We start from the raw sequence: 25,144 nt of genomic DNA on the forward strand, positions 1-25,144 counted from the left end.
ATCCTGATAATGAAAGCTGCTTGTATACAAGCTGCGAAGGAAAGATCTTAGACTGATTCAAACAGCGCTTTCACTTCATTCCACATAACAGCACGTCCTACCTCAGTATTAAAGATTGTTAATGTGAGCTGAAGGAAAAATGTCATACATACACACAGCCGTACAAGTCTCATTTGTCTAGGAGTATCCTAAGTGCCTTTATGACTCATTACAAAACCAATATAACAATGCAAAAATATTCGCTTATCTTACCTTCTAAGCGAGGTACAGTAATAAGAGACAATAAAATCTTATACTCTATAAAAGTTTTAACCTTACAAATGACAGAGTGGGCAGGGGGGTTCTATAAATAATTTCATTCTTCCCGAAAGAATGGCAGCTGCTTATATTTACGAGGGGCGCTTACCGAAAGTACCCCGAGATTTTTCCCGAAAAAACTCCATAATAGAACCCAAAGCTTGAACTTAAAATAAAGGGTGGGTACAGGTCACCACTACCCAGTGAGTATTAAAGAACAGAAAAAATTCAGAAATACTCACAAAATATTGGTGATATCATCTGCCCATCCCGGACGAGCCCCCAACTGAAAAGGATTTAGGTCCCAATTCCTGCCCCATACTTTCTCTGTCTCTGTCATTTGGAAGTCAGGTACCTGGGGACATATCTTAAAGACCAGAAATCGTCTTCCAAAACATGTCCAAATTTTATTATGAGTTTCACATCTTTTATATGAATCAGGTTTGTCAGCATGTGACGTAAACACAAACCATATATGGACACAGGTCACATGAAACTTTAAACACATCAGCATTTTTTCTATCTGGAGATTGAAGTCCACAGAGGGTCAGAAAAAGCCTTAACCAGCAGAGCTTCTAATCTAAATCTGTCTGTAAATACGGCTTAACAAAACAATTGAATTCACTTCACAACAACTCTGTTTAAACATTCATGTCAAAGAAGGAAAGACAAACAGGGCCTGGTTTTCTTACAACTTTAAACAACAAATGCCTAAGGAAAATTATCAAGGTTCATGATACGTGTCCCTTCACCCCCCACTTTAAAGCAAAAATGATGACATGGATTAATCACCTTCTATCCACAGGAAACTTCCCGTCTGAGCAAGGTCATATAATGATCACCCCAATTCTAAAAAACGCGAAAGAACCACCTAACTCCCCATCTAACTATAGACCGGTCGCCAGCATCCCCCTATTTACCAAAATAGCGGAAGGGATGGTAAAGGCGGAACTTTCCGAATACCTCGAAAAATTCAACATTCTATGTGACAACCAATCAGGCTTTCGCGCGGACCATAGTACTGAAACCGTCATAGCCTCCCTTCTCGACCATCTTCACACGCTCTTCAGTCAAGGCTCAAGTGCCCTGATCATACAACTCGACCTGAGCAGTGCTTTTGACCTGGTCGACCACACCATTCTCCTTGAATGCCTAGCTCACATTGGCATCTCAGACCAGGTCCTTAACTGGTTTCAGGGTTTCCTACAAAAGAGATCATACAAGGTATTCAAGAATAACTCTTTCTCTTACTGCTGGGACAACACCTGTGGGGTCCCGCAGGGCTCCCCCCTTTCCCCCATCCTATTCAACGTATACCTAGCCTCCCTAGGTAAACTCTTACACAACCTAAATCTCAAATACTTTATTTATGCAGACGATATCACAATAGCCATCCCACTAACCAACTTCTCACAAGAACTACTCGAACACACTTCAAACATTCTCAACCAGATAGAACTCTGGATGCTTTCATTTAGACTGAAATTAAACCCCGACAAATCAAAATTCTTCCTAGCCTCCCCCAAAGATAAAATCAAGGAAACCACAATTCAACTAAAAGGAAAGACCTTCCCCCTCGATCTGACCATAAAAATTCTGGGAGTCACGCTGGACAAAAACCTATCCCTAGAAAACTATACCGACATCATCGCCAGAAAAAGCTTCTCGGCACTCTGGAAACTTCGCACCATAAAAAAATACTTCAATGACACTGCATTCCGCCTACTCGTACAATCCTCCATCCTCAGCATTCTCGACTACTGCAACATCATTTTCCTTAACGCCACAAAGAAAACTACCAGGAGATTAAAAATAGTCCAAAATACCGCAGTGCGCCTCATTTTTGGCCTAAAGAAATAGGAACATGTCACCCCTTTCTATCACCAACTGCACTGGCTGCCATTAGAATCTAGAGTTCTCTTTAAATTTGCATGCTTTTGTTACAAATCGGTTAACGGTTCTTCTCCAAGTTACATAAATACCCACTTCAACCTTTACTGCAACAACAGGACAGCACGCAGAATTCAACTGTTCGCCTTCCCCTCGCCAAAACACTGCCTTCTCAGAAGATCCCTCGAAAGAACTTTCGCCTTCCAAGCAGCCAAGTTGAACCCATGGCTAGTCCAGATGATACTCGAGGCCCCCACTTACCTTGCCTTCAGAAAACTACTAAAAACTTACCTATTCAACAAACAAGACTCCTAATTAATCCCTTCACCTCACATAACCCCGGCCCCACCCCTAACCCCTTCCTCCCTCACCTGATTCCCCCTTGACCCTCTCTCTACTCCCCTTGTCTAGTTCGATCTAAGCCGCAATTTTCAGCTAAACTGTTGTACATCTTCCTCTCATTGCAGACTACTGTAAATTGTGACTTCATTGCTGACTGTTGTAAATTGAAAATTGTTGTAATCTACTGTAAATATGCTTGTAATTTGTTTGTAAATCTGCTTGTAACTTGTTGTAAATAAGCTTGTCAATGCAGATCATTTGTTAATTGATGTAAACCGCCTAGAACTCGATGGGTATGGCGGTATATAAGAATAAAGTTATTATTATTATTATTATAACATGTCTTTATGATTTTGCCATTAGCCCCTTAAAGTACATGCTTCTCTCATTATGGACTATCAAAGTTACTTAGCTGAACTCATAATGAAATGTCTTGCTGGCCTCTCTCAGTCCAACGAAATGCCCGTTTTGATTCTGTATCAGGGACTCTACGGCTTAAGCAGATTCTGTTTCCCATATTCTACAAAATAAAGTCTTCAGTTCAAGCTGGGGCCCCTACTGACATGTTACTGAACTTATCTCTCTCTGCATATCAGATTAGTTATTAGTCTTTTGGTCTCTGTCAGTACTTGGGTTCAAGAAGCATTTTTAGCCTGATATTTGAATATTGAGCCCAACATATCTTAACAGTAGTTGATAACTTACCCCCTAAATGCACCATATTCAGGAGCTGCTTTAACTAGAAAAGGGAAATAGGAATAAAAACTGATAAAGTAATAACCCCTATTTCCTCACCCATATTGGGGATGAAGCCATACCCTGGATCCCTAGGGGAATTAGTGTCCCATACTGGCATTGAGAACTATAATTTTTCTATTTACAAAAAACTCAAATAGCTCATCCTATGAAGGACTTTTCTGGTCAGTGCCTAATAAACATTGTGCTGCTACAAATATTCAAAGGGCAAAAAGGAAGTTTTTCTCAGCAGCTGACCATCTCTGCTTCCTTTCACTGTTACAATGGGCTAAATGCACTAAAGATACCGACTGGATCATGTTGGCCGATTCTCCCATATCTTTTTAAAAAGTTGGAAGCAGGAAGCCTGCTCTGAGACTCCTGCTTCACGCCTGCCAGTCCTAAATGACAGCCCTTCCCCTCCCTGTGCATCATGTGATGCACAGGAAAGAGCCAAAGGCCGTGATTGGTTCAGTTGCCTAAGGCCCCTCCCAAAGGGGCCTAGAATGCTGTGAAGCATGGAGGTGGAAGTGTCATGGTTTGGGGATTATTTGCTGCAGCAGGACCTGGTCAGCTCACCATCATAGAATCCACCATGAATTCTACCGTGTATCAGAGGGTGCTTGAGGAACATGTGAGACCATCTGTACGAAAATGAAAGCTGAAGCGGAACTAGACCCTGCAACACGACAATGACCCCAAACATACCAGTAAATCCATCATCTGCCTGCCTGGTCATTATTAAGAAATACACATATAAATTAGTCACCTAAAACTACAAAATCGAAACAATCTCAACAAATATTTAAAATACATTACAATAACCTTTCTGACCATTTACTGCATAGGCTTGGAGGACAACCCCCCCCCCCCCCCCACACACACACACACAAACACACAGACATGTAAACCTCATCCTTGGCAATTCCCTAAGTATAAATAAAAGACAATTCCACTCTCCAAACTCATCTTTCTAATACTCCAGTCCAGATAGTATATAGCTACCCTTCCTCCCTGTTGGGGGTTTATATAAACTGATATCCAGGTGTACAAATCAAAGAATGCTGGAATCCAAGTTTCTGTAATAAATAGACAATTCAAGTCCCTATGGATAATAAATCATTCAGAATAAGCTACTTGTTGCCCACAGATCTAGTCTTAATCAACATATAGTTATCTCCCAAGAAGGTTTTTGGTTGTTATTCCACTATTGATAAATCCAGCAGTATATCTTGTAGTACCTTGTCCTTTCCATGTCTATAATCAACTGTCTCCTTTCCACATACTATTAAATGTCCCTGACCCTCCACCTTGCTGATAAAAGCCTCTCCAACAACCCTGGGAATAACTTTCTAAAACCCCAAATTAATAAACCTAAAAATAAATTCATACTCAACATTTCTAAAACTACGCCCATGATGTTCCAAGGGGTATGCTAAGGAATGCACCCCTTTGACATGCCCTTAGATGGGGCTACTAGGTCTAGAGAGTTGCCTGTGATATCACCATAGCATTCTAGGGTGAGACAACACTGCATGCAAACACACCAAGCCTCTTCTCTGTCTATCTCAGTCCAACATACTTAATACAGAAGTCAGCTATTAAAAGGATAGTCCAAGGAACGTTTACCTATTTTATTTATTTATTCAATTTTCTATACTGTTCTCCCAGTGGAGCTCAGAATGGTTTACATGAATTTTTTCAGGTACTCAAGCATTTTTTCCTGTCTGTGCTGGCAGGCTCACAATCTGTCTAATGTTCCTGAGGCAATGGGGGGTTAAGTGACTTGCCCAGGGTCACAAGGAGCAGCGGGGGTATGAAACCAACAACCTCTGCGTGCTGAGGTTGTAGCTTTTAACCACTGAACCACTTAACTAGAGGGCAACAACTGGCACTCAGTGCACGATATGCTCACTGTCCTCAGTAGACACCAACCCATCTATGATTTCAGCAGATAGAATTTGGACAGCCTCTGAGCATGTATCCGAGGCTCAAGTCTCAAAATTGTGTCATAAATTAAGATCTTGTAAATGTGTCTTAGATATGTATCCCTACATTGGCTATTACATCTCTCACTAAACTTATAAGTTCTGCTTTACTATCAGGATTATTTTCTGTAAAGATGGTCATATTGTTTTGACCACATTATTGAAAAAAGTTGATCTAGTAGACCCATCTTCACCATCTAGCTATCGACCTATAGCGAATATTCCATTATTGACCAAAATGCTTGAGTCCATTTTATCTGCTCAACTCTCATCTTACTTGGAGAGATTTTCAATTTTCTACCTTGCCAATATGGATTTAGACCAAACTTTAGTACTGAATCTTTACTGGTTTCATTAATTTCAAAAGTTCAGCAACTTCATTTGCACAATAAGTTTACAATCTTGCTACAATTTGATTTATCTGTGGCCTTCGATGTCATTCACCACAATATTTTGATTTACCAACTATCTGAGATAGGTATTGATTCTGTAGTTTTAGATTGGATCTCGCTCATATGCTGTTAATATGAGTGGCACCTTGTCATCTTCCTTGAAGCTGTTATATGGAGTCCTGCAAGGATCACCTTTGTCTCCTCTTCAACATTTATATGACTACTTTGAAGCACTTCCCTATGCTTCTCATCCACGTTGGAACTAATGACACTGCAAGGAACACCCATGAGAGCATACAAGAAGACTTTAGAGCCCTTGGTGAGAAGCTGAGGAGGATGGAAGCGCAGGTGGTCTTCTCCTTGATCCTCCCAGTGAGGGGCAAAGGTAGAGCCAGAGATGAGCGCATCCAGAGGGCTAATGACTGGCTGCGAGGATGGTGCAAGGAGATGAACTTCGGGTTTCTGCACCATGGAGAGACGCTGCAAGGACTACAAGAATCAGACGGGCTACACCTGACAAGAAGAGGGAAAAACGTCCTTGGACACCGACTAGCCCACCTACTTCACAGGGCTTTAAACTAGGTAAGTTGGGGGAGGGTACAGGCTCAATCAACTCACCTGGCGAGCTAGGCTGCCAACACTTTTTGGAGACTGGGGTAGGTGGACACAGAAATTCTGGGTTCAGGACTAGGGCGAGTACACACATTTCCGAGACTGGGGTGGGTACATGTTGTGAATTGGGGTCTAGGGAGGGTACACACCTTGCAAATTGTACCAAAAGAGTCCAAATAGCTCAAACGGGAATTCCCCCACAGAGTACACACATTTCTGTGTCTGGGGTAGATACTCACAATAAAACTAGCACTAAAAGCGAACATGCGACATGGAAAGCCATGTACGTCAACGCCCACAGTTTGGGCAACAAGATCCTAGAATTAGAGACTGAAATGAGGAACGCTGACCTGGATGTGGTGGCGATATCTGAGACCTGGCTCACGGACTCCCACGGGTGGGACATGGTCATACCAGGCTACAATTTACTTCGCCGGGACAGGGAGGGCAAAATGGGAGGAGGTGTAGCACTATATACTAAAGATGACATTAAAGTCACCAGAATTGCAGATGTCAGGTACACAGGGGAATCCCTTTGAGTAAATTTGGCCAGGGGGAAAGACAAATGCCTGTATCTTGGCGTAATATACAGACCCCCAAATCAACAGGAGGACCTGGATATGGAATTGATCGGAGACATAGAGAATATCACCTTGCGTGGGGATACAGTACTGTTAGGTGACTTCAATATGCCTGGTGTGGATTGGAACACACTTTCCTCTGCATCCAGCAGCAGCAGGAGGCTATTGAACTCTATAAAGGGAGCAAGACTGAAACAACTGGTACTGGAGCCAACAAGGAAGCAGGCAATACTGGATCTGTTACTTACAAATGGCGAGAGTGTCACAGAGGTCTCAGTGGGCGAGGCATTGGCCTCCAGTGACCACAATATGGTATGGTTCAATCTCAAAAAGGGGTTCGCCAAAGCTAACACATTGACCAAGGTCCTAAGCTTCAAGGACGCCAACTTCGAGGACATGGGGGAATTCATCCATCAAGCGCTACAAAACCAAGCGGTAACAGATAACGTAGAAGAAATGTGGTCAGCTCTGAAAAATACCATACAGGAGGCAACCAACCGATATTTAAAATCAGTAAGTAAACGGCGAAGGAACAATAGGCCACAGTGGTTCTCTGTGGAGATCTCGGGCCTCATAAAAGAAAAGAAAAGAGCGTTCATTTCTTACAAACAATCAGGGAATCAGGACTCGAGAGAAGACTACCTGGTCAAGGCAAGAGCCGTCAAAACAGCAGTTAGAGAGGCCAAATTCCGAAACGAGGAGACGTTAGCAAAGAACATCAAGAAGGGCGATAAATCCTTCTTCAGGTATATTAGCGACAGAAACAGAAACACAGGCGGGATAGTACGCCTTAGGAAACCAGACGGGAACTATGTAGAAGAGGACTCGGAAAAGGCTAAACTTTTAAACGAATACTTCTGCTCGGTCTTCACCCGCGAGGAGCCAGGATCTGGCCCTCTGCTACAGACGAGGGATTGTTCAGTAGACCCGTTTAGTAGCTTCGAGTTTACGCCAGGCAGTGTCTACTGTGAGCTGTCTAAACTCAAGGTTAACAAAGTGATGGGGCCAGACAACCTGCACCCCAGGGTGCTCAGGGAATTGAGTGATGTCTTGGCGGAACCACTATCCGCGCTCTTCAATCTCTCCCTTAGTACAGGTATAGTCCCGTTGGACTGGAAAACGGCTAACGTCATTCCACTCCATAAAAAAGGTTGCAAAATGGAGGCTGCAAACTATAGACCGGTGAGTCTCACATCAATAGTGAGCAAGCTGATGGAGACTCTAATCAAACGTCAATTGGATACGATCATGAACGAGGAGAATCTACGGGATCCCCGTCAACATGGATTTACTATGGGGAGATCCTGCCAATCCAACCTGATCAGCTTCTTTGACTGGGTGACGAGGAAGCTGGATGTTGGGGAGCCCCTGGACATCGTATACTTAGACTTCAGCAAAGCTTTCGATAGCGTACCACACCGCAGGCTGTTGAACAAAATGAGTTCTATAGGATTGGGTGACACTTTGACAAAATGGGTTGAGAACTGGCTTGGAGGCAGACTTCAGCGAGTGGTGGTGAATGGCACCCCCTCTGAAATGACAGAGGTGATCAGTGGAGTGCCGCAGGGATCGGTCTTGGGCCCGATCCTGTTCAATATCTTTATAAGAGACTTAGCAGAAGGGCTTCGAGGTAAAATAACGTTATTTGCAGATGACGCCAAACTATGCAATGTAGTAGAAAGGAGTGTAACGATCAAAAACTCAATGTCCGACAATATGACGCACGACCTACTCCTATTGGAGCGCTGGTCTAGGATCTGACAACTAGGTTTCAATACCAAAAAATGCAAGGTCATGCACCTTGGCAACCAAAACCCATGCAGAAGTTACACCCTTAATGGCGAGATCCTAGCAAGGACTGTAGCAGAACGGGACTTAGGAGTGATCATCAGTGAAGACATGAAGACTGCCAATCAAGTGGAGCAGGCTTCATCTAAGGCTAGACAAATCATAGGGTGTATACGTAGGGGTTTCGTCAACCTTAAGCCTGAAGTCATTATGCCATTGTATAGATCCATGGTGAGACCCCATCTGGAATACTGTGTACAATTCTGGAGGCCTCATTACCGGAAAGATGTGCTGAGACTAGAGTCGGTCCAGCGAATGGCCACCCGGATGGTCTCAGGACTCAAGGACCTCCCATACGAGGAACGGCTGGATAAGTTGCGGCTATACTCACTCGAGGAACGCAGAGAGAGGGGAGACATGATCGAGACGTTCAAATATCTCACGGGCCGCATCAAGGTGGAAGAAGATATCTTCTTTTTCAAAGGTCCCACGGCTACAAGAGGGCATCCGTGGAAAATCAGAGGAGGGAAGCTGCACGGTGACACCAGAAAATACTTTTTCACCGAAAGAGTGGTAGATCGCTGGAATGGTCTTCCACTTCAGGTGATTGAGGCCAGCAGCGTGCCGGATTTTAAGACAAAATGGGATCGTCACGTGGGTTCTCTTCACAGAGAAAGGTAGGGGTGGGTCATTAAGGTGGGCAGACTAGATGGGCCGTGGCCCTTATCTGCCGTCTATTTCTATGTTTCTATGTTTCTATCTCCTTCTGAAACCTGTATACGTACACAGATGACATCTTCGTTCTCTTTGAAATAGATTTGAATCTTACTAACCTCGCTGCGAATATAATAGAATGTATAATGAAACTTCAGTCTTGGGCCCTTACTGTGCAAATGAAGTTGAATGAGTCTAAAACAATTACTTTGGCTTGGCCCAAAATTAGATCAGTTACATTTGTCCATTTCATGGCCTTCAGGATCATCACTGAAGATTGAATTCTCAAGTAAAGTTCTGGGCTTTATTATAGATTTATCACTTTCATTTAACGATCACCTTAATTCTCTGGTAAAAAATAATGTTTCTTTAGCCTTCATATGCTATGGAAAGTGAGATCCAGTTTCCATCAACTACACTTTGCTGTTCTTATACAATCAATTATTCTTTCGAGGTTGGGCTATTGTAACTAAGTCTATTTAAGCTTGACCAAGAAAAGTCTTCAAAGACTTCAGCTGATCCAGAATACTGCAGCTAAGTTGATCTTTGCTAAAAGCAAATTTGACCATGTTTCTCCACTTTTGATAAAACTTCACTGGCTCCCTATAATTTCTAGGGTGCACTTTAAATGTGCTTGCCTAACATTTAAGATCTTGCATGGCATTTTTCCTTCTTTAATTCCTCTTTCTTGGAATTTCAGCAAGACCTGACACAATTAGAACTATTTAAAAACTCAAATTTTTTTCCCCCACGTCGAAAGGCATTGCTTACACTGGCAAATTGAGGAAGTCTTTATATTTTAAAATTATCGAGCTCTAGAATAACTTTCCTTTTTAGCTGCATGGTCTGGGTTCTTTCCAAATATTTCAAAAACATCTGAACAGCTGGCTATTTTCAAAACTGTAATTTTTGTCTCTTTCTATATTATCTTCATATTTTATTGTATATTTTCTTTTTAATCTTTGGTAAACCGTGACGAGCTCTATTTTATATAGAGAAGATGCGGTCTATAAGCTTAAGGTTTAGTTTAGATGACAACAATCGCATGGGCTTCTGGAGCACCTGGAGGGAAAGGCAGCCTAGGTCATACATAGGTCATATTACCTTGCTTAGAAGGTACCTGTACAAATGGCATTCATTCCACAACAGGTTCACTAGTAATGCATTGTTCCAAGTTGATAACAACAATCATGTAATTTCCTGGAGTACATGGAAGGAAAGTATTAGTAGGCATGTTTTAAAGCCACACACATCCATACTTGCATAAAGGGGGAGGGGTGGTAGTTTTGGTCCATACATAACATCTGGTCTTATAGCCCGCTAACATCAAGAGCCACAACAATCCTGTTGGAAGACTGTAAATTAAAAAAAATATATATAAAAATGAAAACTTACTAACCATTGTGTAATAAATACATCCCTCCTATTAGCTTTGTCACATTTAGGTTTCTGTCCATTGCTCCAGCCTAGACAAATAAGTGAGGGGCATAGTAATGCACACTGCCTTTCTAGTAAGATTAAGACTGCTTCCATCAGTGACAGGTGCGTGTTTCCTTTTCAGGAAGCTTTTTGAGAAAGTGAAATGTGTTTCCTGTGACAGACGATTGACGATGATGACTGCACCGTGAGTATCAAACCCAACTGATGATAATATCAGCACAAAGCAGCACGAAGCACTCATTAACAAATAGTGCTCAATGAGAGCCTGTAATATTAGCATCAGTGTTCAGTCAGTGTTTGTAGTATCTGTACCATGCAACATTCAGTGTCTATAGAATTAGCACAAAGCAGTGCTTATTAAGTGTCTATAGTATTAGTATCAAACAATGGTGAATGTCTGTAGTATCAGTTCCAATCAGTGCTCAATGAGTGTCTATAGTATTAGCATAAAGCAGAATTCAGGGAATATCTGTCATATCAGTACTGCACAGTGCTTGGTGAGTGTCTGTAGTCTCCTATTACCATATTTTTCACTCCATAAGACACACTATTCCCCCCCCCCCCAAAAAAAAAAAGTGAGTGGAAATAAGGGTGCGTCTTATGGAGCAAATACTCCACCCGCCCCCCCCCCCCCCAGTACCTTTTTGTAATCCCGGCGGTCCAGCGCTGTATCAGCAGGCGCTCCTGCCCTTCACTCGCTGGACGGCTGCCTGAGTCCTGATCTGTTGCGGCAGCGAGCGGCAGAGCGGCGCAAAGGCAGGTGCGAGCTTTTTGCGCACCTGCCTAGTCCCGCACTGCTGCCTGAATGGCTGCTGTCATTTCTTGTGGGACTTGCGAGAACTGATGGCAGCCATTCAGGCAGCGGCACGGGACCAGGCAGGTGCACAAAGAGCTCACGCCTGCCTATGCGCCGCTCTGCTGCTCGCTGCCGCAACAGATCAGGACTCAGGCAGCTGTCCAAACAGTGCTCACTGAGTATCTGTAGTATTAGTATCGCAAAGTGTTGAGTGAGCGTCTTCAGTATTAGCATAAAGCAGCACTTAATGAATTGTGTCTGTAGTATCAGTACTAAACAGTGTGCAGAGAAAATCCATACTATTAGTAACAAGCAGCATCATAAGTGACACGGTGTGGGCAATCTCATTCTGAATCTGCTGCAGGGAAGTTGAGAAATTCATCAGAAGGCCAGTCAAAAGATTGCTGCAATAGTTCAGATAATGCAGTGTATCTCAAACTGTGTGTTGTGACACAATAGTGTGCCACAGTAAGATTCCAGGTGTGCCACGAAAGAGACAAGTCAGTCACTGCTGTTAATGGTGCCGGCGCCTCTTCTCCTCTTTGCCCTCCCCCCCCCCAACAATGGAGGGATTTCCAAAACCCAGCAATTTGTCAACATGATGATGTCATACACATGTGTGTTATTCCCTCAGAGCCAGTATCAATTAGAAATGTAGCCAACCCACTATCATATGCAACCAAATAAACATAGGTTGGAATGTTTATACTCAAAGGAGAACTTTTCTGAAATACCTCAGCCCCACCACTCCACCGCTATAATAGTATTTCAAGCGGGAGATTTATGTGGTGCCTCATCATTGGTAGATCATTCATGGGTAGATCCCTGGTTGAGCTGTGTGTAGAAGCTAAGTATACAAATTCTACTTTTACATCTGCTTATTTATTTATCTATTTATTGTGAAATTAATACGAAAACTAACAAAAATTAACAAAAAAATTTTTTGAATAGAAAAAGTAAAAAAATTTATATACTCATGGCGCTTTAAAATGATCTACCAATGATGAGGCACCACATAAATCTCCCGCTTGAAATACTATTATAGCGGTGGAGTGGTGGGGCTGAGGTATTTCAGAAAAGTTCTCCTTTGAGTATAAACATTCCAACCTATGTTTATTTGGTTGCATACACATGTGTGTGACATCACTGGTCAACATCCGCACATGCTCAGAGGCCCTGTGGACATAGCCCCGAGTTTAGTGTGCTGCGGTGGAAAAAGTTTGCGAGATACTGAGATAATGTAAGAATCAGTATTGTCCATAGAGAAACATTTTAGCTTGCTAAATAAGGGTGACAATGCAAAGCATGATTGACAAATACTATAAATTTGAGCTGTCATAAATAACTTATTATCAAATGTTTCTAACCTTCCTGGGTCCAGCCAAGCTAGATTAATATTTCCAGCTTGTTAGCAAAATATTTTCTTCCAATCCAAAAAACTTCTGTTTTTCTTATGCATAATTGTAGCAGGTTCCTTTGTAACCAGCCATTAACTGCAAAAGGCAATTATTTGAAAGTTCTAGAGCTAATAGGGGATTGACACCAAATGAGCCCAGTTATGGTCCTTGGTAATTACACTGACGGGCATTTTCGATATTACATCTAAATTTGAAATGAGATGTTTTGCTGAAAACTTCTCAATCCAATATCTAGCATAATTGAACCTGAAAAACGTCTAAATTTCTGGTTTGATTGTGGCTTAGAGCTAGATGATAGCAGACTGAACACAACTATCTCCAAGTACCATTAAAAAAAAAAAGTAGAAAAACAAGCTATCTGGCAGCATTCCTAGTGAACTGGCCACACAGACATCCCAGCAAAGCAGAGGGCCAGCTTAGTGATCAGTGCAATGAATCACATAAAGGGACCCACTTAAACCCCTTCATATTGTACTAGTATGGTGAATTGTCCCTGTCCCCATAGGATCTATCTCCATCCCCGTCCCTGTAAGTTTTGTCCCTATCCCTGCCATCCTTGTAAGCTCTGTCCTTATCTGCACAAGCCTCGAACACTTAATGATAGATCTTGTGGGGACGCGGACAGATTTGTCCCCATGTCATTCTCTAATGGTAAACTCTTCAGGGAACAGAGAAATTCTGCTACACCTAAAGGCCCACCACTACAATAGCCCTCAATCTTGCAGGTCACATATATTTAGGTACAGGATGTATTTCTATGTTCCAGGAGGGCTCACATGTTTGTACTGAAATAAAAGTTAAAGTGGAAATTGAACCCAGGTCCAATTATTCATTGTCCACTATACTAACCACTAGGCTACTCCATCCACTTGCTTGCTGCTTTCTTAGGAAAGGCCATAATATCTGTAGCTGTCATAAGCCTGCTCTCTACTTTCACTGCCACATCTTTGGAGGGGTGGGAGGGGATCAGTAATCACTGGAGAGGGAGGTCATGTCTTCATCCCTCCAATGGTCAGCTGGTCAGTTAGGGCATTTTTTTCTGACCAGAAACATTCCACTATTTCTGTACCTTCAGCAGATGGTGCAGGTGGACTGGAGCAGCAGTTTCTCTGGGTTTTTTTTAAATGCTTTTGGGTCAAATTATTCAAGCCTTTGTCTATGGTAGGGTCACCATATTTGTTAAGTCAAAAAAGAGGACACCTGATCCCTCACATGCTCCACCCCTCCCCCTCCCACAGTGCCCTGCCCTGCCCCTACAATCTGCTAGTCTCGCCCCTAAACTGTGAAACAGGAAGTTACATCAAAAGGAAAGACTCAGGCAGCAGGAAAGTCCAAGTGCAGGCCTATGAGGATTGGCAGCAGTACAGAGCTTTTGTTCTCAAGCAACGGGGGCTAAAGACAGCACACCTGCAAGAGCCATACCTTTGGTGGATGCCCCCCTTCCCTTTTCTAGTACTGGACCAGAAACATTGCTGACATACAAAAACTCACTGATACATCTAGAGAGGTGTCAGTTTCATTGGGTCGTGGTATTGGCAGGCCTGAGGTGTTCATAGAAATTAATTATTAACTAAGGGCTCCTTTTACTAAAGTACGCTAAGCATTTTGGTGCGCAATAAACATGTGCTAAATGCTAAGGCTTAGCGCACCTTAGTAAAATGGGGTAAATTGAGATGTTTTGAGGCAGACAGAGGCTTTTAAAATTAAATCGGAAAATCCAATGGATATTGTATCTTTAAGTCTCCATGAAGGAACCACACAGCTGACTTTATTTGGGCTGTATTTTTTGCCTGGTTGTATTGTTGTGCTGTGTATGTATGTTTTTTTATGATTCAATAAAGAAAATTTTTTTTGTTTAAAAAAAAAAAAAAATCGGAAAATCCAAGATGGCCACCATGGCAGTGTTTTGGCGCCAAAAAACATAAGAATATAAGAATTGCCGCTGCTGGGTCAGACCAGTGGTCCATCGGCCCAGCAGTCCGCTCCCACGGCGGCCCCCAGGTCAAAGACTAGTGCCCTAACTGAGACCAGCCCTACCTGCGTACGCTCCGGTTAAGCAGGAACTTGTCTAACTTTGTCTTGAATCCCTGGAGTGGAGCTTCCTTAAAGTTCCAAAAGTTCATGAAAGGGGTTTTTGGAAGTACCTTTAGGAAACCCAGACAGCCTTAAAACTTTGAATTTCAGTCCGTCCCTCCCCCCTCTCCCCCGATGTCTCCCATAGAGAGTAATGCACTGTATTCACAGAACTGGGAGGTGCCTTGCCTGCATCAGCTCTCACTGCAGCTGGATTATGGAGAAGATCTCTGCCTCAAGCTCGTAAGTTGCTCATAACTTGTCTCTTTGGGCTGCTTTTTAGTCAGAACCCGAGTGTCTGAAACCATTGATCCCACTAGTTCCACACGTGTCTTCGGGGAGAGGGGGAGGGAATTCAGCCAATACTTGCTACATTCCTTTGGATCAACATGGGGCCAATCAGCCTGTATTCCAATATCTGAAAATCAGGGCAAGCTGTGCTCCCAGGGGAACACTCTCTGAGCTGCCTTAAATGTTAGTGCAGACCAGCTAGGTAGGTTCCCTGTTAAAGGGTGTCCCACTCCAATTACAGCCCTCTGAACCCAGAGGCTCTATCTTCTCTAAGGCAGAGCATAATCTCTGTAGCACTAAGAAACCTCCAAGATTGGATAAAACCCCCAAAATAAGAAAACAGATGCAGAGCAGAAAAAAGACACTTTCTCTTCTTGCTTGCAAATGGAAAATCTGAGAAACTAGGCACTGCTCAGTGACACAAAGAGACAGAGTTGAAAAATGTAAATGATGCCTTTTGCAAACCTCGCAGGTGAAGGGAAGAAACCCACTTGTAAAGCTTACTGTACCTTTTGCACTAGAATGTACTTTTCTTAACCAGAAGAATTCATGGAAGTTTGATGCAGATTTAGCTCACTCATCCCTTCACTGCTTCCTACTTCTCACTCTCCTCTACAGGTGAGACTTCTTTTCCTTGCTAGGTTTGTGACTCCCTATCGACCACAGGCATGGATCATTTCCCTGTTCTGCTCTCCCCGCTTCCCCATCCCCTTTTGCACTGTGGCACTTCCCCTGGTACTCATGAATTCCAGGCTAATGACCACTATCTGCCTGTAAGGCAGCTAAAGTGCTGGGAGTGGAACCACAGATGACAAATGCAAATAGGACTAGAAGTGTGGTAGACCCTGATTGATTTTCAAAGGATTGTGTTCGTGAGGAGCTAGTTAAACTAAAGGTGATGGGGCTGGATTGTGTACATCTGAAGGAACTTAGAGAAGTTTTGGTGGCTCTGCTGGTTGACCCCTTCAATGCTTTTCCAGAGTCGGGAGTAGTACTGAAAGACTGGAGAAGGGCAGATGTGGTCGCTGTCCACAAAAGTAGAAGTAAGGAAGAGGTAAGGAACTGCAGTCTGGTAAGAACTTTTGTGCACGTAAGAGGAGCAGGATTTGGGTGTGATAGTATGTGAATATCTTAAGGTGGCCAAACAGGTTGAAAAGGCAATGGTGAAAGCTAGAAAGATGCTAGGGTGTGAAGAGAGAGATTTGGCCAGTAGGAGAAAGGAGGTATTGATGCGCCTTTATAAGACTCTGGTGAGACCTCATTTAGAATACTGTGTACAGTTCTAGAGACCGCACTTCTATTTCTTTTGGTCCCAAAATCTCAGTTTATATTCGAATATATACGGTAATAGCAGCTTTCTCCTTATTTTATAATACCTGCCTCCTCTTTTCCCTTATAAATGTATAATAGCAACCTCCCCCTTTTCACAGTATAGTTATATAATAATAGTATCTGTCCCCATTTCTCTTTTTAGCACCTTAATTAATTTCACTTTTTCTACAGGTTTCCATATGACCTTTTCCTCCAATCTTCTTTGCAGGCACCTCGTAACTGTGAGAATGGGATCGGTTCTATCCAAAGATCGTCCTAGCAGTGCTGTCGAATCTGACTACCGAACGGATGATGAAAATAGGTAGGGAAACCCAGCTGCAATCATGTGGAGCCATCTGGTGGCAGGAGGGAGTGGGCATCCCTTTTGCTGTTCTGTGATTTAAAGGTAGGGGATCCGGGTGGCTGAAGCAGGAGGGAGTGGGAATCCCTCCTCTCTCTCTTTAATGGGGGGCTGTTGTTGAGGGGTGAGGGTGAGTGGGCAGCACAATTTTTTTAATGGGGACAGGTATTGTGCATGAGTAACACATTCACAACATCTGTGCTATTAAAAAAAAAAAGATTAAAAAACTCTTCCTGTCCCAAACAGCTGAGTGACAGGAAACTACTTCGGGGGCTTTCCCTGCTGCTCAGCTTTTCGAGCTTCCCCTGCTAGCTCTGCGCATATGTGGGAGTCGTTTTCTGCATGATTGATCAGATGGGATTACAGCTAACCTCCACGAAACTCATTTACATGCAAATTTGTTGGAACATTGATTACTGTTTTAAAATTGGCCAAGAAATCGGCCCATAGCGACCCGCACAATCTCAGCGACCATTTTTAGTGCATCCAGGCCCTAGTCCTTAGCATCATGCTCAGTGCAGAGTTCTAATGCAGATCTTATTACATGGGCCTCAAAGTCAATATTGGCCCTCCTCAAAGCAAAGGCAGTACCACACTTCATCTAGTCCACACCGTGCTATATTCTTGCAGAATTATCTGAGAGCCATTTGTCAAAAGACACAAATGGTGATGATAGTGGGGCTTTGGATTTCCAATAATCCCTTTTCAGGGCTTTGTGAGTCTATCAGCACTTACTGTTCTCACTGCCAAACATTATGAGTCGGGGTAAATTAGGGACTTTTATCCATAATCATTTGTAAATCTTCATTGTTAATCAGTTGGGGTGTGGGGTGTTTTGATTCTAGTCTGAACTGTGATGTTAAGAGCTGTCACCCCTTCCCTTGCCAGTCCCCGGCTTTTTGATGTGATTGATGCATGTCAGCAGTCTATCCGCCACTCAGGGAATTACGCCAAAAAGCGATCCTCGAAGCCCCAGAATCTCACAACTGTCTATCCTTATGGAGACCCTGGAGTTGTGAACTACAGAAATGTAAGTGACATCTTGTGTACATTATAATAGTTGTCAGAGTACAAAGCTGGGATGGTCGGAGGCCCTGAGTGGTCCAGCAATTCCTGAATTCAACTCTCCATTCCCCATACTCAATATATCTTTCTGCATGTTGTGTACACCAGCCCCTAGGTACACTTATCCCAGTAATCCCAAATTCAGCTTTCCTGTCCCTTCAATCAGTACATCTGTTTTAATGCTCACCTTATCTGTCTGATTTTATTTATTTATTGGGATTTATTAACCACCTTTATGAAGAGATTCACCCAAGGCGGTATACAGTAGGTATAATTCAACATAAAATTTTATTAACAGCATAACAGTAGTAAAAAGACCAAAATATACTGTATACATAAATACAATGAATGAGGTAAAGTTAAAATCAGTAAATTGAAGCGTAATAAATAGGACTACCATCAAACAGTTTAAGAAATATATCTTCCAAAAATAATAAACTCTTACTTATTTTAACAGGAGTTGCCATACAACAAATAACATGCGATTGGAAAAACTGGAATAGATTAAACTACAGTTTTTGGTGGAATTCAGCGTCATATTTATAAAATGGAAAGAACATTAGCTATTCAGAAAGGAAATTTTAATAACTTTCAAGATGTGTGGGGGCCATTAACAAATTATTGCAATGAATAAGTATTATTTCAAGATGTGTGGGGGCCATTAACAAATTATTGCAATGAATAAGTATGATTTGTACACATGTAAGAATGGGATGGGGGAGGGGGGATTTTATTATATAGTACAGTGGTACCTTGGTTTACGAGTGCACCGGTTTGCGAGTGTTTTGCAAGACGAGCAAAACATTTGCAAAATCGGCGCCTCGGAAACCTGAGCGTGGCTCGATTTACAAGCGCCCCCGCGATCCGGCACCCTCTCCCCGCGATCCGGCACCCCCCTGACGCGATCGGGCAACCCCCCGCCCGTGATTGGGCACCCCCCGCCGTGATTGGGCACCCCCCCCCCGCCACTTCTTACAGTCATCTGGGCACCGGCACCAGCATATCATATTTATGTTATTTGAATGTTTATAAGATGCTGCATAAGTATTATGCTTACAATGTATATTGGTTCATAACCCTCGATAGGTGTCACATTAGGATAAAAACTTGTATTGAAAAATCTTACACTAATTCAACCTGTAAACTGTATATTATGGATATTGGTATTAGATCCCTAGTATGTGTTGAGTTAGGATAATAACTTGTACCTGGAAAACTTGTACTGTACTCTGTTAACTATATATTGTGTATGTTGACCTGTAACCCATCCTGGGCTCTTTGGGGAGGACGGGATAGAAAACAAAATAAATAAATATTATGTCTCCCTTTCAGTATGTATTATATCTCTCTCATTTGAATTTCAGTGCTGTTAATAAGTTGTTGTTTTTTTTGTAATTCTTTATTCATTTTTATAACCTACATCAAGTGCATCAAAAGGTATCAACCATTTTAACTTAAATATATCACTTGAAATTCTACAAGTCTTCATATTAAATAGAATTATCCCTTTCCCTCCCATCCTTTCAACATCTCACAATGCTTATACAGTGGTACCTTGGATTACGAGCATAATCTGTTCAAGGAGCATGCTCGTAATCCAAAATGCTCGTTTATCAAAGCGAGTTTCCCCATAGGAAATAATGGAAACTCGCTTTGATACGTTCCCCCCCCCCACGAGAACCGGCATTGCTCCCCCCGAAGGCCCCCCCTGCGATCCGGTGCCCCCCCCTCCGTGATCCGGCACCCTCCCCCCGCAATCGGGCACCCCCTGACGCGATTGGGCACCCCCCCGATGCGATTGGGAACCCCCCGCCGCAATTGGGCACCCCCCCGCCGCTTCTTACAGTCATCTGGGCACTGGCACGTCCTGTGCTTGGTGCCGGTGCCCGAAGATCGTCCTCCTCCTCTGCTGGGCCTTGAGCATCTGCGCATGCTCAAGGCCTGCGAGTTCACGTAAACTTGCAGGCCTTGAGCATGCGCAGATGCTCAAGGCCCAGCAGAGGAGGAGGACGATCTTCTGGCACCGGCACCAAGCACAGGACGTGCCAGTGCCCAGATGACTGTAAGAAGCGGCGGGGGGGTGCCCGATCATGGCGGGGGGTGCCCAATTGCATCGGGGGGGGGGTGCCCGATTGCGGGGGGAGGGTGCCGGATCACGGAGGGGGGGCACCGGATCGCAGGGGGGGCCTTCGGGAGGGAGCAATGCCGGTTCTCGGGGGGGGGGGGGGGAACGTATCAAAGCAAGTTTCCATTATTTCCTATGGAGAAACTCGCTTTGATAAACGAGCATTTTGGATTACGAGCATGTTCCTTGAACAGATTATGCTCGTAATCCAAGGTACCACTGTATAAGCATTATGAGATGTTGAAAGGATGGGAGGGAAAGGGATAATTCTATTTAATATGAAGAATTGTAGAATTTCAAGTGATATATTTAAGTTAAAATGGTTGATACCTTTTGATGCACTTGATGTAGGTTATAAAAATGAATAAAGAATTACAAAAAAAAACAACAACTTATTAACAGCACTGAAATTCAAATGAGAGAGATATAATACATACTGAAAGGGAGACATAATATTTATTTATTTTGTTTTCTATCCCGTCCTCCCCAAAGAGCCCAGGATGGGTTACAGGTCAACATACACAATATATAGTTAACAGAGTACAGTACAAGTTTTCCAGGTACAAGTTATTATCCTAACTCAACACATACTAGGGATCTAATACCAATATCCATAATATACAGTTTACAGGTTGAATTAGTGTAAGATTTTTCAATACACTCTGATTCTCACACTTTTTTCTCTTTTCCATGCTCTTGGTGCTCTGTCCTTGCATTTGACTCACTTTGACAGGGCGACAGAATTCACCATAACTGCAGGAAATCATCCCCACATCATTCTTTAAGGAGAGAGGGAGGATCAAAGTATGAATGAGCACAGCCACTGACCTTCAAGCCTTGCATTGAAGAATGCTGGTGTAGAAGGACTGAGGTTGAGATAAACACTAAAGAATGATATGGGATTCCGTGGGGAGGGGAATGGTGATAAATTCTGCCACCGTGTCATTCTCTTCACATTCAGCGCTCCTATCCTTAAGTTCAGCATTTTTTTTCTCTGCCCTCAACTCTACTGTCTCTGCACTTTACTGTTTCATGTCTTGAAGCTTCTGTCTCACACTCAACATGCCTGTCTTTCAGGTTATAAACAGCTGTAAGGTTGCGATTTAGCTGCTGGTTGAGTTAGATGAAGTGGGATGTCATGTATTATGCTACTCACATGAATTCTTTAGCTTAATAGCTTTCTATATTTACACAAGTTGTTTGTTTGTAGACTGAAGTACATGTTATGGGTGTTGATGGTGTGATCTACAAAGGGCGAATTGATTCCAAGGAGCATCGTAACTCCTTATCGGATAAGGGAAACTCAGGTATGGTGCACAAAGAATCCTACTGCACTGACCATGGGAGAGATCTTAATGGAGGATACCAGGTCACAAAAGGAACCAGCCTAGGGTACCAGGGTGGAAGCTACGGGAGCGATCCTGGCCTTGGGCAGCAGGGTAAGGGTAATGGATTTTGATATACCACCTTTCTGTAATACAACCAAAGCAGTTTACATTTATTATAAGCACTTTGGGCCTGATTCTATAAATGATGACACTTCATGTGATTATCAATCAACCACACAGCACCATGTATAGAATCACGCCTAGAGGTACCTAAGAAGACTTAGGCATTGCTAGGTGTCCTAGAGGTAGGTGCCAGTATATTAGGCCAGGTTTTACCTGGCCTAATTTACTACCACCTACCTCAAACGCCTAGTGATGCCTAAGTCTACTATGCCTATTCTCCGCCCCTAACTATGCCTACTTTTCAGGTTGGTGTCATGAGGTGCCATGCAGATATCCACATGCAACATTAATTAGCAATTAAAATAATTTCTTTTAGGTGACTCCGTGGCGCAGTGGATAGTGCATTGGACTTCTACAAGATGAAAATAATTTTTATAGGGTTTTTAATGGCATGGTCAATTACCACACCATTTAATCCATTAAAATCAATTGTTACATGCAAATTTTAGTTAGGTGTTGCTAGGCATCCGTGATTAAGGTGCCTAGAGGTGCCTAATGTAGGTGTCATTTATATAATCAGGCCCTTTCTCTGTAGGAGATACTCTGTCCTAAGGCACCAAAGTGCTAGTCATAAGAGCATGGTCTAGGGTAGCATGGAGCAGCCTGTGGTAGAGGCCCAGAATAGGATTAACACTATATTGGGCCCTTGAACAGCATATATGTTTAGCCAATCTGCCACTGCCCCCCATTTTATTTTTTCTGACCCCCCCCCCCCCCACTCCAGTCACATTCACTTTTGTTGCCTTCTTCCCTTCCAGATTTTCATTTGTGGTCTTTCCTCCAACATTTCACCTCCCTGAAGTAGTAGGGAAAAATGCAGAGCCTATTCTGTACAACAATGCAGCAATTTAAAAAGCACCTGAAAACTCACTTTTCTATGAAAGTGTTTCTAGTTAATTAATTAACAGAAGGTAAGAACATAAGAATAGCCTTACTGGGTCAAATCAATGATCCATCAAGCTAGCTCGTTCTCAAGGTAGCCAATCCAGGTCCCAGTACCTGGCCAAAACCAAAGGAGTAGCAACATTTCATGCTACCAATCCAAGGCAAGCAGTGGCTTCCCCATGTCTTCTCAATAACAGACTATGAACTTTTCCTCCTGGAAATTGTCCAAACCTTTCTTAAAACCAGCTACGCTATCCACTCTTACCACAACCTCTGGCAATACGTTCCTGAGCTTAATTATTTTCTGAGTGAAAAAAATATTTCCTCCTATTGGTTTTAAAAGTATTTCCCTGTAACTTCATCGCATGTCCCAAAGTCTTTGTAATTTTTGACGTAGTGAAAAATTGATCCACTTGTACCCGTTCTACTCCACTCAGGATTTTGTAGACTTCAGTCATATCTCCCCTCAGCTGTCTTTTTTCCAAGCTGAAGAGCCCTAACCTTTTAGTCTTTCCTCATACGGGAAACTACAGACCAGTGAGTCTGACCTCAGTACTAGGAAAGATGGTAAAGGTGCTGATAAAGGACCACATCATTGAGCACCTTGACAGACACAATCTGATGAGGACCAGCCAGCATGACTTCAGCAAAGGAAGATCTTGCTTGACAAACTTGCTGCACTTCTTCGAGGGAGTAAACAGGCATAGACAAAGGCGACCCAGTTGACATTGTATATCTGGATTTACAGAAAGTTCCGCATGAACGACTACTTCAAAAAAGTGCGAGCCATGGAATCGAGGGTGAAATACTCACGTGGATTAAAAATTGGCTGGCGGTGGCAGCTTCATGGGCAGAGGACTTGCAGTGTTCCCTGTCTGCACTGCAGATACAGTGAGTGTTAAAAACCATGAAACGGGTATCTGCTAATGTTACCCATTGGGAATTTCAATTAAAGTTTTTGCTACGTCTTTTTATATCTCCCATGCGAGCTTATCGGATGGGCATCACTCCAGTACATTCTTGTCCCAAATGTTCTTGTCTCCATGCCTCTTTGGGACACATGTTCTGGTCATGCCCATGTATTTCCCAGTTTTGGCAACGTTTGGGACACTATACTACAACCTTGTGGGACAGGCGATAGACACCAGCCCTGCGAACCCTTTTTGGACATTACATCATTGCATCTCCGAAACCTAAAGGACTGACTGCTTTTATTTCAAGGGTGATGCTCCTTGGTAAAAATGCTATTTTGACTAACTGGTTGTCCCCTGAACCACCATCTTATGCCCAATGGAGATCGTTGCTGATTATACATGCCTCCCTGGAACGTAGACAAATTGGTAACCTGGACCCTAAGCCTGGACGGCGATTTTGCTCTATCTGGGAACACTTTTGGATGGACCTTACTCCTCGTGCCCGCAGTAGACTTTTGAACTTATAATTTTACTTTTCTCTCTCTTCTTGATGCTCTTGATTTGCTGATGGTGTGTGGGTTGGGGGTGGGGGGAGAGGTGGGCGTAATGGTTTATTTTGTGCACATTATTGAGAACTCTGTTCGTCTCTGTATTGCTTGCTGGCACTTTATTGAAATATTTAATAAAAAATATTTACACATAAAAAACTGGCTGGCAGATAGGAAACAGAGAGTGGGAGTAAATGGACAATACTCAGACTGGAAAAGCATCACCAGTGGAGTGCCACAGGGTTCAGTGCTTGGGCCCGTGGTCTTCAACATATTTATAAACAATCTGGAAATTGTCATGATGAGTGAAGTGATTAAATATGCAGCCAATACTAAGTTATTCAGAGTAGTGAAGATGAAGGAGGATTGCAAAGATCTGCAACATGACATAAACACACTCGAGAAATGGGCTGCAACATGGCAAAATGAGGTTCAATGTGGATAAGTGTAAGGTGATGCATGTTGGTAACAAAAATCTTATACACGAATATATGATGTCCGGAGCGGTACTTGGAGAGACCTCCCAGGAAAGAGACTTGGGAGTACTGGTTGACAAGTCAATGAAGCCATCTGCGCAGTGCGCGGCAGTGGCGAAAAGGGTGAACAGAATGCTTGGAATGATTAACAAGGGGATCACAAACAGATCGGAGAAGGTTATCATGCTGCTGTACCGGGCCATGGTATGCCCTCACCTGGAGTACTGTGTCCAGCACTGGTCGCTGTACATGAAGAAGACACGGTACTACTTGAAAGGGTCCAGAGAAGAGCGACTAAAATAGTTAAGGGGCTGGAGGAGTTGCCGTACAGTGAAAGATTAGAGAAACTGGGCCTCTTCTCCCTTGAAAAGAGGAGACTGAGAGGGGACATGATTGAAACATTCAAGATAATGAAAGGAATAGACTTAGTAGATAAAGACAGGTTGTTCACCCTCTCCAAGGTAGAGAGAACGAGAGGGCCCTCTCTAAAATTAAAAAGGGATAGATTCCGTACAAACGTAAGGAAGTTCTTCTTCACCCAGAGAGTGGTAGAAAACTGGAACACTCTTCCAGAGGCTGTTATAGAGGAAA

General features: G+C 43.0%; 1 protein-coding gene across 4 annotated transcripts in view; it reads left to right on the plus strand.

Moving 5' to 3' along the window:
* The window catches only part of C11H16orf96 (chromosome 11 C16orf96 homolog), a 214,308-nt gene that overhangs the window by 170,749 nt on the left and 18,415 nt on the right, over positions 1-25,144 (plus strand). For 3 of the 4 annotated variants that reach the window (XM_033914529.1, XM_033914533.1, XM_033914534.1), the window contains 4 exons: positions 10,901-10,963; positions 16,898-16,990; positions 17,918-18,059; positions 21,430-21,658. In XM_033914529.1, the coding sequence (XP_033770420.1) occupies positions 10,901-10,963; positions 16,898-16,990; positions 17,918-18,059; positions 21,430-21,658 (527 nt within the window). The remainder of the gene's footprint in view (positions 1-10,900; positions 10,964-16,897; positions 16,991-17,917; positions 18,060-21,429; positions 21,659-25,144) is intronic. The other variant, XM_033914532.1, reaches the window with a different exon arrangement.

Source organism: Geotrypetes seraphini, chromosome 11 (assembly GCF_902459505.1).
Source record: "Geotrypetes seraphini chromosome 11, aGeoSer1.1, whole genome shotgun sequence".
In the NCBI taxonomy this organism is placed as follows: domain Eukaryota; kingdom Metazoa; phylum Chordata; class Amphibia; order Gymnophiona; family Dermophiidae; genus Geotrypetes; species Geotrypetes seraphini.